Source organism: Ambystoma mexicanum, chromosome 2q (genome assembly GCF_040938575.1).
Source record: "Ambystoma mexicanum isolate Mex_15411 chromosome 2q, UKY_AmexF1_1, whole genome shotgun sequence".
NCBI classification, from domain to species: Eukaryota; Metazoa; Chordata; class Amphibia; order Caudata; family Ambystomatidae; genus Ambystoma; species Ambystoma mexicanum.
The window spans coordinates 1,303,951,691-1,303,967,137 of record NC_090924.1 but is presented as its reverse complement, the minus strand read 5'-3'; the positions used below and the strand labels follow the sequence as shown (position 1 = coordinate 1,303,967,137).

Sequence of the window (15,447 nt, the reverse complement as noted above, 5' to 3'; positions counted from 1 at the left end):
CAATGACAGCCTTCTACAAACACACACACGCGCATGCGCATGTGTGCATACAACCAAGGAGACTCAAGATGTACAGATGTACAACTCTCATGATCCCTCACCATTGACTTTGCTGTCTAGGGCTGATGGGAGTTGTAGTCAAAAACATCTGTAATTACCCCATTCATAGTCTGACTTGGGGGAGTGAAGTGTTCGTAGCTCAGGGAATTAGGCGTCTGCCTCTGATATATATGCCCCTCCTCCTTCTGAGCTCGATAAACCAATGGCATGTGGGAATCATGCATGAAATGCTATGTGAAAATGTAGTAGGGCCTTTTAAGGGTGATGCACGATAAGAGGCCACGTATTGTGCTCTGGGGAAGCTTTGCCATGAGTAGTAATGCTCAGTTAGTAGGATACCTTATCCTCCCTTCCCGATCAAAGGCTGCAGGACTGTATTGAAACAATGGTCTAATTTGCCTGCAGATATTAGTTTGAGGCCGCAATAACTTAAGATATTTCTCCACAACAGCCAGTAGAAGAGCATGCCGGTTCAAGCATGGTTATTTGACTGCATATGCTCCCGTTATGATGGCAAGATTTTATGCACTTGACCAACCAGCACAGCCCTCCATCCCGATCCCGTTTCTTCTCTCCTGCCCACCACCCCGAACTAGCAAAGTGTACCTACTAATCCCACAAGATTCAATGGCCCCACCGGTTGATTATCAAAAATGGGCATCCGCGGCGGGGGGGGAACCAATCAATCAGGTTTCTCGGATCGCGGGCTGAATACCACGATCCAAGCCCGCGTTCCAAGCAACCTGATGGTGGCTTCCCTGACCCCGCCATCTTCACTCCACCCTACCCTCCCTTCCCCTCAGGTCTCCGGTCCCCTCCCACCCAGACTTACCGGATTTATTTTGGCAGCGGCTGTGCAACCGCCGCTCCAGCCTACTGGGCTACCATGGACATGGAAGAGGGGTTCTGTATGGAGCCCCGGCTTCCGGATCCACGGCAGCTATCTTAAGTATTTTGTTTCAATAAATGGAACGCTGCAAGGCAGCTCATGCGTTGAAACAAAATACATTGCTGTTCGCACCCCAGGTTTCCGGATTTAAAACCCATGGTGCTAATACCAATAACACGCAATCCGGCCTGCTGGATCAGGTGGCAACGGTGCCAGGTCCCATCGGTAAGATCCTCACTGTGCTCGGGCCTATAACTTGGGCGCCGTGGTATTACCCAAACTGATCATTTACAAACAATCGTATGGTTCATCAGGCCGAATTCGGCCAGTACCATTAGTTTGTTTGTAAACGATGAGTTTGGGTTATCACTACCAGACATGGGGAGCTGGGGTTGCGGGGGTGTCTCCCGGTCCCCATGTCTGGTAGTGGTGGCTTTTGGAGGTAGCAGGGGGTGTCTCCCCGCTTCCAGAGGTTTGGAGGCGGTGGCTGGGAAGAAAAAACAAGAAAAAAAGACAACGAAAGCGGACCCTGCAGTGTCAGATCCGACCCGCGTAGGTGGGACGGATCCAACACCGCAGGGTTAGATGAGCGGACGGCAAAAAGGTAATTAGGGGGCGAGTATGGGGGTGGGTGGGTTTTTTTTGTTTGGGTGAACTTGGCCGTGGCAAAATTGGCTTCGCGCCCGAATTGACCAGTCAATTCGGCCGTGAACAATTGTGCTTCGGCCAAACGTATACATCCGGCACCGGGCCGTTACCGCCCGATCCAGCCTGCCAGATCGAGTGTTATTGGTTAATTAACATTTATTGAAGCAGATCTGCATGGATGCACTGTCATTCTGCTGGCTGTCATCTGTCAGAGGGACCACTTTGACACTGGGATATTGGCCTATCTTTCGTTTTTTTCATTTAAATGAGGCTGACCTGGATCCCCGGGGGCATGAGGGAATACACAAAAGTGAAGCGCAACATGGATTTTGACTAGAGTCCTTGAGGAGGAAGCGACTCCTTGATAAGACTTGTCCAACAAGACTCTCTTGTAACACAGAAGTTGTTCCCTTAAACCTTTTTGGCTAACTAGCTACCCATTATAGAGGGGCAGTGGAATGTTAGAGGACAGATAAAACAATGACCATTTTTGACATGCTGCTTTTTCCGCACCCAGATTCATAAAATCATGCTGTTTTCTCTTTGTAGGACGCCCGACAGAAGTTTCGATCAGTATTGGTGGAAGCGACAGTCAAGCTCGATGAATTGCTGAAGAAGATTGGGAAGGCCGTGGAAGACTCCAAGCCCTACTGGGAGGCCCGCAGAGTGGCCCGACAGGTATGGGGAGCGACTTATGCAATAGGCAATGGGAGGCAGGGTTTCTTCATTTGCAGATGAGAAGCCTCACTCTGCGGCCTAAGTAGGCTAAAATGGAATCTGTAAATGTTTTCGGGAAAAAGTAATCTGTTTGTACCATGTGAAAAATAGTTTCAAGCCATCCCTCTATTCAACAGCAAAGAAATGGAAATGTTTTCATTATTGTGTATTGATCGTTTTGCCCCACGTTGCATGAAATCACTTTTGCACCAAGTATCCAGTTGTGAAAATTCAGGACTTTCCCCGTCAATGAAACATTGTTATCACACAAAAGGCAGTCATTATATTCCTTGGTTTTAGTTCTGTTAACCACTTTTGGCAAATGGGCTATGCTCTAAGCTTTCCAAAGTTACGCTGAGGGTTATTTTAGAGGACAAAGCTGATCAAATGTAGACTTTCCATTTAAAAGCTCTGGACAAGGTGCAATTTTTGAAGGATCAAGAAACTCGAAGTTTATTTTCATAAATACGAGGTTTTCACTTTTCGACTGAACCTATGATATGACATGACATGCTAATTTGTGTATCCATAGAATGTTCCACCCTGGATACAGGAAGTAGTGTGGTGCAGCATTAAAGTCCCATTTTACAGAGTACGACAACTTGATTTAAATTCACATTGGCCAATAATAAAATAACAACTTCAAAGTCCCTGTAGACTGTTACTCCCCTCTTAGGTATGAGTCCCCTTTCCTCTTCTTGACCTCGCAACGTCAAATCCGGTCAATGAAAGCAACAATCGTGCCAGGTTTTCAGGCTATCTTGTGACTATGGATACATTAACCATTTACATTACATATGTTTTCAAATGTATTTCGTGTGGATATCCTGGAAACCTGGAGTGGATTCAGTCCTCACAGCCAGGATTTGGAGTCCCTGAAAGGGCAATACACCAAAAGTGGTTTGTGAGTCTCTCAATTGTTGTATAATGCAAGCTCATGAAACGGTGATTGGGCAGAGCCCGATGAAGAGTCTGAGGAGTTCTTTACAATTGGACCAAGAAAGCTGAGTTTCCATCTTGGCTTCTTCCCTTAACTGAACTGTTCAATCCACAGGAAATTCCATTATTGCCCAATTTCTACCTCTACCAAGAATGGGAGAATATAGAAAGGAGGGAGTAAAAATCTACCATCCAGTTTTAAGCACAGTATAAAGGCTGGGCTTAGAATTGCAAAGGTTAGTGCAACCATGTCCTTCTGTGCAAGCTATGATGGTATCGCTATGCTCTTGGTTGGTCCAGTTTTAGGTGGAGGGCGTCTAGTGATGCAGTTTGAACCCATTCTCTGTCGGGGTATTTGTGCCCTCCCCCCATGCCATGGGTTTTTATTGAAGACTAATTAAAGCATGTACATGATGTAACATGTTACTAGGGTCTTCTTGTAGTCAAATTAAAATGTATTTGAGCAGGAACACAGTCTTTTGACAAACAAAACAAGTACATCGCAATCAAGGAACAAAAAGCGCAATTAAATAACTTAAAGCGCTACAATGTAAACCAGCCCTCCTCATCTGAGAATCCATCGTCTCCATACCATCATACTGGGCAACTGCAAACACAACCACCTCACTGGTTGTCCTTTGGCCCAACACGAGGGCTTCTTGGATATGTCATAGGCCTGTTACGCTAAAGTAGTATGTTGCAGATAGGAGAAGGCAGGAAAAAGAAAGGAGCCCGAGGCCAAAAGGTAAATAAAAGGGGTTCATTCATAAGTCTTCTCCCAACATAGGAGCTGCACCCTCATGAGTGTAAGAAACCGTCTCTCTGCCAGTCATGCGCCTCTGGGGTTACGCAGCAAGTAGGCACATGCCCTCTCGAGGCAGGCTTGCGGCTGGAGGACCCAACGGAGATCCCCGAGACATATAGCGTAACACACATGGATCTATCTTGGCTGTACACTCCCTGCTGGGCACTGTTCCTGGGGTGTGCTGCCCTCCTACCTTCCACAGGGGTTCTCCTCTTCTCCTGTCCTCCATTGCTGGGGTATTGTGAGCCTTGCTATGCGCAGGTCTCAGTGGGCTCTTGGTTCTGGGAGATCTCATGTGAGGTGAGGTCTTGGGGTCGCACTGCACTTGCCTAAGCCATGCTGGAGATGTCACGTGAGGCTCTTGTCATACTTTTGGGGTGCCATGCTGTCGGGAACCGTGCTCTTTGTGTATGGGTCAGAACTGCGGATGTCCTGTGAGGAGCCGTGCTGTGCGCCAGGTGTGCAGTGCATAGGGGCAGCACTTGCACAAGCTTATTTATAGGAACAGGGAACTCGTGGGAACATGTTATCATTTTCGTAATTTTATAAAAGAGAAGAGCAGAAAATCTACACAATTCCCGTAGGAAGGTAGCTCTGCATAGCGGCAACCATGCCCGTCCACCTGTTCTTTTCTAAGTCGTATGTATTGCCTTTAGTAAGCGAGCTAAGCTGGCCAGGCTTCAGAGGGGAACCAAAGGCAGACTGCTGGTAGCAGAGCACGCCCGTTCCGGATTGCGGCACTGCAGTGTTGTGAGATCACAGGCCGAACGTGCGCAACGATGGGGTTTTTATAGCCCTCAATTAAGTGATTTTGCAACAGTGATCTCTAGGTAGCTCTGTTTCAATTTGCGGCTGTGTTTGCGGGCTGCCTGGGGACTGCGTTCCTGGAGCATGTTTATGTCAGCCGCTGCCAGGGCTGCGGCCGCTCTGCCTGCCCGTGCTGAGGACAAAGCCACTCTCCTTGGCCGAGCAAGGCGATCCAGCAGGGCTCAAGTCGAGGGTACACGCGGGTGGACGGAGTCCCCCACTTTTTTTTATGGAGTCCCCCCACTTTTTTCAGAGGGCACCTTGATATGCTAGTTTCTGGTGACGCCATATTCAATTGGTATGTTAATGAGTCCCTCCACTTTTATTTTTAGGACTTGACCCTGCGATCCAGTGAATGATGTCACAGTAGGTCTCAAAGCCCAACCAGGCCGCAGCAAACAAAGGGACATTCTGGAATCCTTCTTCATGTGCATTGTTGATACTGCGCCTTTAAGACTTCTCACAAAATGTGTTTGTGACACACTAAAGGTTGAGATAGACCAAATCCCTGGCGCTCAGTCTCTCCACTAAATAATGTCTTGAACGCAGCTGTGCCTCCAAAAGCATCGAACGTATGATATGATATGATAGGCCATTTATAAAGCACCTCTACACAAGTGTTTCTCAGCACTACAAGACAAGGGAGGGAAGACAGAGGGGAGTACAAAACAAACGATCTTACTAGGCCTTGTGTTATTCAGATTGTGCAAGTGTGATAAGCAAAGTGCAGGGGGGAGGGAAGGGGAAAGTGCAATCAGGGCAGCATTGCTCTGAGTAAGTGCAGCCAAAGCAGCACGGCTCTGGGTAAGTGCAAGAAGGATGATGCCGTGCCATGTGGGTAGGCCCTTGGCTCGCTGCGTGGCTCCAGCATGGTGCCTCCAAACCACAACGCAAGAGTCAGCTTTTGATCGACTCCCGAGCCGGAACTGGCTCGGCCCTTTTATTAGGTTGGTCACATGGTTACAACCATGTGACCATTACACAAGTTCTGGGAGCTACCATGCTCCCAGGAGGGGTGACATGCAACAGCCTCTAAGTGTGCGGTGCCCCAGAGGCAGTGCAGGGGATACTGGTCGTGGAGGAGCCTGGTACCCATTGAGGCTATGAGGGTAGCCAGGAAACCAGTCAGCGCAGGTCGGTCAGCAGGGGAGAGAGAGAAAGCAGAAGCGAAAAGGAAGGTCTTGAGCTGCTACTAGAACTTCAGGTGGTCCAGCTCAAGTTTGAGAGGGGCAGGGAGGCCATTCCAGTGGGAGGCACCTGCAGAGGAGAGAGATCTACCCCCCACTCTTTGCCTGGAGAAGCGTCTGACCCTCATAGAGTTGGAGTTGACTGAGCGAAGGGCTCGAGAAGGAAGGGGTTTAGGAAGAGAGAGTTGGTTGTAGTGCGCCTGAAAGCCTTGTGGACGATGCAGAGGGACTTGAACATGATCATTGCAGCCATGGGAGCCAGTGGAGAGATTTCAAGTCTTGCAATCATAGTGATGACAAATGTTATATATTAAGTCCTCATTCGTTTCACTGGCAAAGAGCCAAGTTTTAAATACCGGCTATTTTGAAAATACCACTTAATTGTGAGGTGGAAATAAAACTGGCTTTTTACCTTGTGGGAATACAGAAAGGCACTGTGTTGTACTCCATGCAATATCATTTATGTACTCCATGTAGTTAAAACCTCATGCAATCCCGCCTCATAATTAGGTTGCCTTTTAAAAATAGGAGTTAATGATTTTTTATATCTAACTCTAGTATGGTATAATGTTTAGTTATGAATATTAATTTCATCCAACCTATATTACCATGTTTGTTGCCCCCTTTTCCTCATGTGCCCCCCCCTGTGGCTGTATAGCTTTCTCCAAATAACTGTTCATACATTATTAGTAAACACTTGGAGATAATAACTACTACTATTTAATATATTTATGAAAAATGCATTTTGACATCTTTTAAAGATATATATACTCAGTTAAGGACATAGCGATGATAATGTATATTTTTGGAGCTATATTCAGTTTTGGTTGACATAAGATATTTCAGACTAAAATTGGATTTCATTACTTATCACCATGTTTTTAAATAATGTATTAAATGAATCTATATTTAAATTGCACCCTGCATGCTATACATAGTGTATGGTTGCATATGTTTTTATTTGTTGTGAACAAATAAAACAGTTAACTTAAACTATATGGGAGTTATTTAAAGTACTCCATATATTTTTCATTGCCCCCATACTCCTAATGATGCCTTTGTTGTGTAAATTTCATTTTACGCCCATCCTCTTAGGGGCCCGCTTAGTTAAAGACAGCAATTGCATGCAGGGGACCGCCTACACTTGCACTTGCATGCTGCGGGGGTCCCTGCATGCAGTTTCCGTCACTCTCAAAGCAGAGCGGCCTTTACTCTTCAGTTTTACACTCCACGTTGAGATATGTAAAACGTCGCCTGAAAATATTTATTTATTGGTCACTTGTTAGGAGCTTATACAATTAGCAACAACTGTTTCAAAGCGCCCAATATGCGTTGCAGGGGATTCCAATGGAATCTGCCTGCTCATTAGCAGGTGCTCATGTGAGGCGTATTCCATTGGAATCCATTTTACGCCTGCATGAAAATCACATGCGGCATAAAACGAAGCGGTCGCTCAGGACAGAGGTAGAAAGCACTGCAGAGATGTTGTCCCTGCTCCGTGCCCCTAATCCGCCTTGTGACATTGCATACATGGGCTTGAGCGTAAAAGTAAAGCTGTGTCTTGTGTATGGCGCAGGGCCGTGCCCAGAATGCATTACCCTTGTCAACAACCATGCTCTGTGCACAAGTACCCATACTTGCAGTACCCACATGCACTACCTATGACCTTGTCCCTTATGCAATGCATCTACCCATAGTACCAATAGAGAGGGCCTGAGTCCATGCCCTGTGCATACGGTGCCTGGGGCATTGCCCACGGCTTTGTCACATGTACCGTACCCATGTGCACAATACTCGTGGCAGTTATGCCCCAGAAACAGTGCCGATAACCACAGTTTGCCTATGGCGGGGAAGATGGCATGGCTTGCAGTCCGCATGTAGGCTCACTAGCCTAAGCGTGTGCCATAGTCGAAGTGGCAACAGAACTTTGGTTTGAGGTCCCTGCAAGGGTCATTTTGCACAGGTACTGCCAAAGGCCATGCCCTGCAGGCACTTCAGGAAGGGTCACTTTTTTTTCAGAGCATTGCCTTTGGCCATGTCCTGGACACATTTATCCTACCTGTCTTGGCTGCAGGGCATAAGCATGGGACATATCTCGTGGGTATTTTGCCTGAGGCATGCCCGTTGGCAACGGCTCTGGCACAGCACACCTATCTGTGAGCTGTAGCCCATGCCCGGAGTGTAATGCCAACATGTTTCACAACGGGGAGCTTTCTGCAGGGGCCTGTGGGATAACATACAGATCTGCTTATGCCACAATAGTGACATTTCAAACTTAAAAAGCCCTAACATTTGCCAGCTAATGTTCCCAACGCAACTACAGTTTACTGCCCGGCCATGCACTGCTCATGGCATCACATATGACACCTGCGACATCACTGATGACATCATGATTCTACCAATGAGTTTACACCTTGTGGGACAAGGAGTTAGCAGTATTGTCTTTTGGGTGTGCAGTACCTTTGTTGAATAACTATGCCCACTGGGAGCAAAGGGTAAGAGTACTGTGCCGGTCAACACCAGGCACAATCATGGGTGTAATTTTAGGGGAGGGGCCGGGGTGTTTCCCCTGCCCCCCAACTTTTGTGGCACTCCATTTTGTCCCACTCATTTGGCAGGGGCCCCCTTTGGTTTAGATGTCATGTCCCCACTCCAACATTTTCAGCAAACTTACTCCACTGGGCACAATGACCTCAAAGCATGGCTGCATCTATGATGCCAAGGGCGATGTATTTTGTGATACCAGAAGTGGGCAAGGGATGGTGTCATTGGTTACCATAACTGGAACATGACAGCCGTTTGTAGGTTCGGTGTTGCACCCATCACATCCCTTCAACCGAAGTTGAATTTGCACGGTTCCCCTTTTATTAAGATCGGTTATTGTATAGCTATACCGGAGAATCCAAACTCTGCTTATCTTGGGAGTTTTTAGAGAATATACATATTAGATGTTGCTCACTATGCATATTTAAAATGACACGGAGAAAATCCTGGCTTTGCATTGGCTGAAATCTCTAATATAGAGAAATGATGTTCAGTAACATAGCAATATATTAATTGATTTGAATTTCACACGTGTTTTGCGTTGACTTTCTATAATGCATAGTTTAGCCGGTTTTTCTTTGGCATAACTTTTTTTGGCATAACTTTTTTTTTTTAATGGAATGTCGTTTTTTGAAAACGGCGCATACATTTAAAACCAATGAACCTTATTTGTTAGTTTGTATTAAAAAAAGCCGTACATTTAGCTTATCTAGGTTTGCTATTAGGTGCTATTAAAAAAAACTAACCTTACGAGCACCCTATGGCCTCGAATGCCTGTATAGTGTTTGAGGTTGATTCTCTAAAATAGTGTGCTTGCTGAGTGTGAACGTTTTTTCAGTTTTTTTTTGCCTTATTTTTTCGTGGTAATGTTTATAGCTCGGGCATAACCTGTGTTTTTTTTTCTGCGCATCCCCTTTCCAACTTCCCATCCTCCCCACCTCCTTGGATTTGTGTAGCAATTCAAGTGGGATCATTTTTTATCATTGTGAACTGTTCCTTTATTTTTGATAGGGTAATAAAGTTTTTCACAACTGTTATGTCCAGTTTCCCGAAAACTAACAATGGAAATCCCTCAATGTTTATAGTCCTGTTTTAGTAAATTTCATGTGAAGGTTAGAGCACTGATTAAATAAAGGGGCGGCCAAATTCTCTTGCAATGTCAGGCAAAACATGTACGGCAAATATTATTATTATTGGCGATATATACGCGCTTAGTGCTGAACCCCTCCATCTTCAAAACGCAGGGCTGCGGTTTGAACCCATTGCACAGCATCCGCTTGTTCCCAAGACAACCGTGATGCCAAGGTAACCTCCCGGGCCTTATTGGACAAAGAGCTAAGTGCATGCTTTAGAATATTGTAATAACCCGGGTGGACTATGAACCAAAAGTAGCGCTGGAAGTGTTTTTCTAAGTGGCCCCGCATTACCCCCTGTGAGTGATTATATCGAGCAAGTAGAACCCTTCTATTTCTCCGTCCACAAACATTTGGATACATGTGTCCAAATATAATGTAATGTAATTGTCATTTGTATAGCTCCCTTTCCCACTGGTATGGCCTCAAAGCGCTGTTGGTTGAACGCCCTCGGTGGATCGAAGTCCAGATATGGGAAATTCATCAGAGGAACATAGAATGCGTGTGCATTTCAGTCAATACGAAGGTAGGTGGGGTGGCCAAGTCCCAGCTAGCTGCTCATGTTGATGGGTGCTGAGAGGTAGTCAGGAGAGTATGAGAGAGCAGTGGGACTCTGGGTGTGTGCAGCTAGACCGAACGTTTGTTGTGGGGGATAGCAGCATTCTTATGGCAGAGGTGTTGTGTGATGTGTCTTGGAGTAGTTAATGCGTGCGGGTCGGTGGACATGCCTTTGGCTATCTTCAATAAGCATGGAGTGTGAGGCGTACCCGTGAGTCCTAAAATAGTGACTTTAAAAGCACACTTGTCACTATACCAGGATTAAAAAGTAGCTACACGTAGTCAAGCGATCTAAACCTGTTAAAGAGTGAGGAATAACCTGCTTTATAACAAATGATTTGCTGCAAAAGGATGATGGGAGAGAGGGTAAGAAGAGCAGAAAACTACGGCACCCAGACAAAAGAGGTCCATGATGCAGCGTGCCCTGTAGGCCAGTCCACCACTGGAATAGCTTGCCATGCAATGGGAGAGTAAGCCTCAGAGAGCAAGTTGGCGTGCCAGGCCTCACGTTTGGTGAAATCCATCACTCACACAGGAATACATTAATTTCCTGTGTAATTGTTGTGTTACACAGTATCTGAAAAGCATTTTCATGACCCCATGGACCTGTTTCTTAAACTGGCTCCGATCTCGTCAGCCTGTTGTGGTTTTTCCGCTTTTGCAACTCAAATACCAGCGTGGCAGCTGCTGTGCACCAAAAAGCGGAGACACAATATAAAAGGAAACACTCTTCACAAAGAAACCACTCGCAGTCACAAAGGCCTTTCACACAACACAGCTGTCTAAAATAAATGCCCTTCTTCTATTCGGCATTAAAAAAAAGAAAATGACCCAGAGAGAGGTGGAGATTTATCCTTGAATTGTTTTGTTGGGCAAAACTACTTTTCCTCCGCAAAACAAAAGTAACGTCTTTGTTGCTACTGCTGATTTAGCATGTTGCAATGATGCGAGGCCGTGCATGGGGGTCTGCTTACTGTGTGCCAGTCCGTGTATCCGAGTGTGGGCTGTGGCGAGCCAGCATGTGCCCAGTGGATGGAATGCGCAGGCCAGCTCTTTTCAGCAACACAGCCGAGGTCATTGCTGCAGCCTGCAGAGAACGCTCTGTTTGTATCCTTATCTGGGGAGCTACATCCGGTGGATAACAGTCACGTGCCACAAGTCAATATCCTCAGAAAGCTGTCCAATGAACGTGTATAATGGTAGGTTCGGGAAAACGCTTGCAGTGCTCCTAAAAAGGCATCGAACAAAGAAGAGGGCGGGGCCAAACAAGTGGAGTGTAAACAATTCTAAGAAATTACCATAGAAAATACATGAATCAGCTGGTTGGTATTCAGTCCACTTGAAGTGTGGCAATGCTGCCGTGAAGTTTCGAACCCCAGGCGTGAGGCCTTCCAAAAGACCACATGAATCGTATGTGGTGGAGCAGTGAAATGTGTTATATTAGTACCTGGCAAGGGGGTGGGTGGTGCCCACGCAGCCACAGAGGAGGCTCAGAACAAGGTTTATACCACACAGTACAGACCCCGCTCCGAAACTCTGCACAGCGGGAGGCCGCCATCTTCTCTCGCCGGGAATCCAGTAAGTGCACTGTACCCCGCGTTCCCTTCCCCTCACCCGACCCCCCCCACTCCCCTTTTCCACATACCTAATTTCCCCTCCAGTCCCACCCCACTAACCTTGTGTCTCCTTGTCCCTCACCAGCGTCGGGTACAGTAATGTTCCCGGGACGTCTTCAACCCCAGAATGGCCACCATGGAAAGGCAGAAGCGACTAGGTGTAGTTCCCTCCTCCCTGATCCATGGCAGCCATTTTTTTTAAATCGTTTTTTTCTCGAGTTAATGTGCAGTTTCTCAACTTGGGAAAAATACACTATTAGTCCCTCAGCACAACATGCCGGGTTACTAGTAGCAATATAACCCTTGCTTCGCTCTGGCTTGTAAGTGATACTCCGGGGCATTAACTAATGGGTAATGCCCGCTACTCTGGTTATATTGCTGAATTGACATCCTGTTATATAGGGCAAGTTCTGTTAGGATTTTTGTATCTAAAAAGTGCGCGCGTTTTATAACCAGCCAGCAATGTGGAAGCACAATATGTATGTACTGTTGGCAAATGTTTATTGGTCCTGTGCCCTTTATTTAACTATGAAAGACAGGATGAATGAAATTAGCATATTTCGCTTGAGGAAATGTTCACTTCCTAAGACGCCACTTCTCAATGGGGGCGTCAGAGCCCCCCCCACTTTTCTTTAGGACTCAAGCCAGCATGCACCCATGGAGAGGGAATTGTCTGCCTGGACCTCATCATGTGAACTGCTGGGGTTGGGGTCTGAAGGGCAGGTGTTCTTTCTAGCTGTGAAGTGAAAGAGCCATGGATCTCTGACAAGGGTCTGATAAAATGTCTCACGGCAGCAGGCTCCTGCAGATGTCAAAGTCGCCGGGAGACCTGAGTTCTTCCGTATTGGGCTGGGGTGACGTAGTTGGGTATGTCATTTGGGGGTTGCCAGGGCTAGCAGCTAATACCCGTGGCTCCCCCCTCTGCTACCCCTAGATCTGTCCTTGCTACCCCAGGGCCACTGGACATGGAGACAGTGCCAAGAGCAGATAGATATATGTGTTGCACCCGAAAAAGGCGGTTGTAAATGCAGGTAAATGTGCCACAGCCTTTTTTCACCTGGAATCCAGATTTTGGTAGCTGGAGAAATACCAGGGATGCAGGAAAAACCGTGAAGCTGCCATCACTTACCGGTTGGCAGCCCATTAGTGAGGAATGCATGAATGGTTGCGTTCAGAGGCGGGGCTGTCTGTGCAGCTCATACCCAGTACTGTAGCAACAGGAAGGGTGTGGGGGCTATATCTAGCGAGCAGGGAATGGGTCAGAGCAGCCTGCTGTACTCAGTGACAGCACAGCATGAATGCACATCTCATCAGTGCTTCTTAATGTCTGCTTTGCACATCCAGTGGGCCACTGGGCCAGTGATGAGAAGGGTGTGTCCCAGTGGCTTCTGCCACCAATCCTGCCTGGCCCCACATCTGCCAAACCTGCATCACAGGCACACTGTAGATAGACGAAAGGCGAGATAATTAATGTATATGAAGTTGCCCTACGCCTTTGAAGTAAACCATTTGTTGTTTCCTGAAGCAAAAAATCTAGATATTTGGAAGGATAGCTCAGTTGCAACACACTTGCTTTGGAAACAAAGGAATGCAGTGTAACATGGGTTCAGTTTCTGTTACAGTGCTTAGAAGCTGGAAGATGCTGGCATTAAGCTAGATATAATGGACCAAAGAAAATAATAAAATGGGCCTTTTCTAGGGGTGATGTCATGGAGCTACTGCTTCTGTTTAAATGTTAAAATTAAAAAAAAACTACAATTACTGTGACCGGCAGCACATCCTTCCCTTCTATATCCCAGCTAACAACAAAAAAATGTGGGTTACTTAAAAAATAAGCAAAACAGAAAGGGAATGGCTGGAAGGTTTAAAATCACTTGTAACCACGGGCACAGCTCTGGGCAACACTGCGGACCATCGCTTTTCAGGCTGCCAAGCCACTACAGAAGGGTAAAGACCATTTGCAAATCAGGCCTGGTTCCACCCCAAAAGGGTCAGTCCAGCCGGAACTGCTTGGTCACATCCCTTCTGCATAAGACCACAAGCAGCCCCAAACATGTCCCAGCCTCACCGGGTTCCATGAGTGAGGAGTAGCTTTGGTCTCTAGGCCCAGCAGGCTTTTCTACGGGTGATGTCGTGGAGCTGCTGCTTACATTTAAAAAATAAAAAAAAGCCTGCATTTACTGTGACCTGCAACACATCCTTCAACACGTCCCCCATGTCTCCCATCTAACAAAAGGAAATGTGGCTTACTTACCAAATAAGCAAACAGAAAGGTGATGGCTGGAAGGTTTCAAATCGTTCATAGCCACTGGCACAGCTGTAGGCAACCCTCCAGACCATTGTTCTTTCAGCCTGCCAAGGCACTATAGGAGGGGAAATTGCATATGAAAATCAGGTTTGGTCCCACCCCGAAAGGAGCAGTCCGACACAAACTGCTAGGTCACATCCCTTCTGCATGAGACCACAAGCTTCCCCAGACATGTTACAGCCTCATTGGGCGTCCTCAGTGAGGAGTAGCCTAGGTCTGTAGGTCCAGGAGGCTTTTCTAGGGGTGATGTCGTGGAGCTTTTGCTCCTGCAATTACTGTGACCTGCAACATATCCTTCTCCTTAATCCCCATCGAACAAAAGGAAATGTGGCTTACTTACCAGATAAGCAAACAGAAAGGTGATGGCTGGAAGGTTTGAAATCATTCATAACCACTGGCACAGCTCTGGGCAACCCTCCATACCATCGTTTTTCTGGTTGAACTTGTGTTGGTCAGTTGCTGTTTCCAGTCTGTGGCCAGACACTAGGCAGGCCCTGTATGTCTGCACTTTGGGATTTAGGCTTCTTCAGGATGCTCTGTCTGTTTACAGTTTAGATTGAGTGATGTGCACTAGTCCAGGTTGTTGTGTTGGATGTCTGCTAACATTCACAGTCATTTGGCAATATGGGCCTATACAGAATGATATTAACTCTACATATGGTGATCCATTCTTGCATTGAATGTTAACATATTACGATATCGTAACGATATTTTTCTTAGTGTACTGAGAAGCAATGCTATGTGATGCCACTTGCTGTTTTGCCAAAGGGTTAAAGGTTGTGTGCCATAACTTCCCGTGATGTCAATTGGGGGTGAGATCCAATAACATCACTTCCTGTGATGTCATCAGAGGTCAAGGGTCATGTGATGTAACTTCCACTACCCATGCATTTTGGTGAAATGACATCATTGGTGGCGTTCCCTCAACGTGGAACCTCTTTAAGGAGCCAAGCATATGGGTTCTTTCCAAATAGAGGTAGGTTCTGCTCAGAGGGTCAGTATGGGTAGTTCCCTCTGCACAGTTAATGTGAGAAGATTTGAAGTGGAGACTGGGATTGTTTGAGGATAAATACAGCCCTTTTTTATTTTTGTCAACAGGGTATTGTCAATCTGCATCGACTGGCATTGCTTTGTCTTGGAACATCAGATGGACTTTGTCCATCTACATTGCCTTTTTTGTTTTTGCTATTAGGTGGCTCCGAAAACAATCCTTTAAAGCCATTTCTATGGTAAGTG

The 15,447-nt window shown here is 46.5% G+C and overlaps 1 protein-coding gene across 1 annotated transcript in view; it reads left to right on the top strand.

Annotated features, from left to right (window-relative positions):
• Positions 1 to 15,447, top strand: part of SH3BP5 (SH3 domain binding protein 5) — a 477,928-nt gene that overhangs the window by 188,307 nt on the left and 274,174 nt on the right. Inside the window, exon 3 of the mRNA XM_069648745.1 lies at positions 2,147 to 2,275. Within this exon, the coding sequence (XP_069504846.1) occupies positions 2,147 to 2,275 (129 nt within the window). The remainder of the gene's footprint in view (positions 1 to 2,146; positions 2,276 to 15,447) is intronic.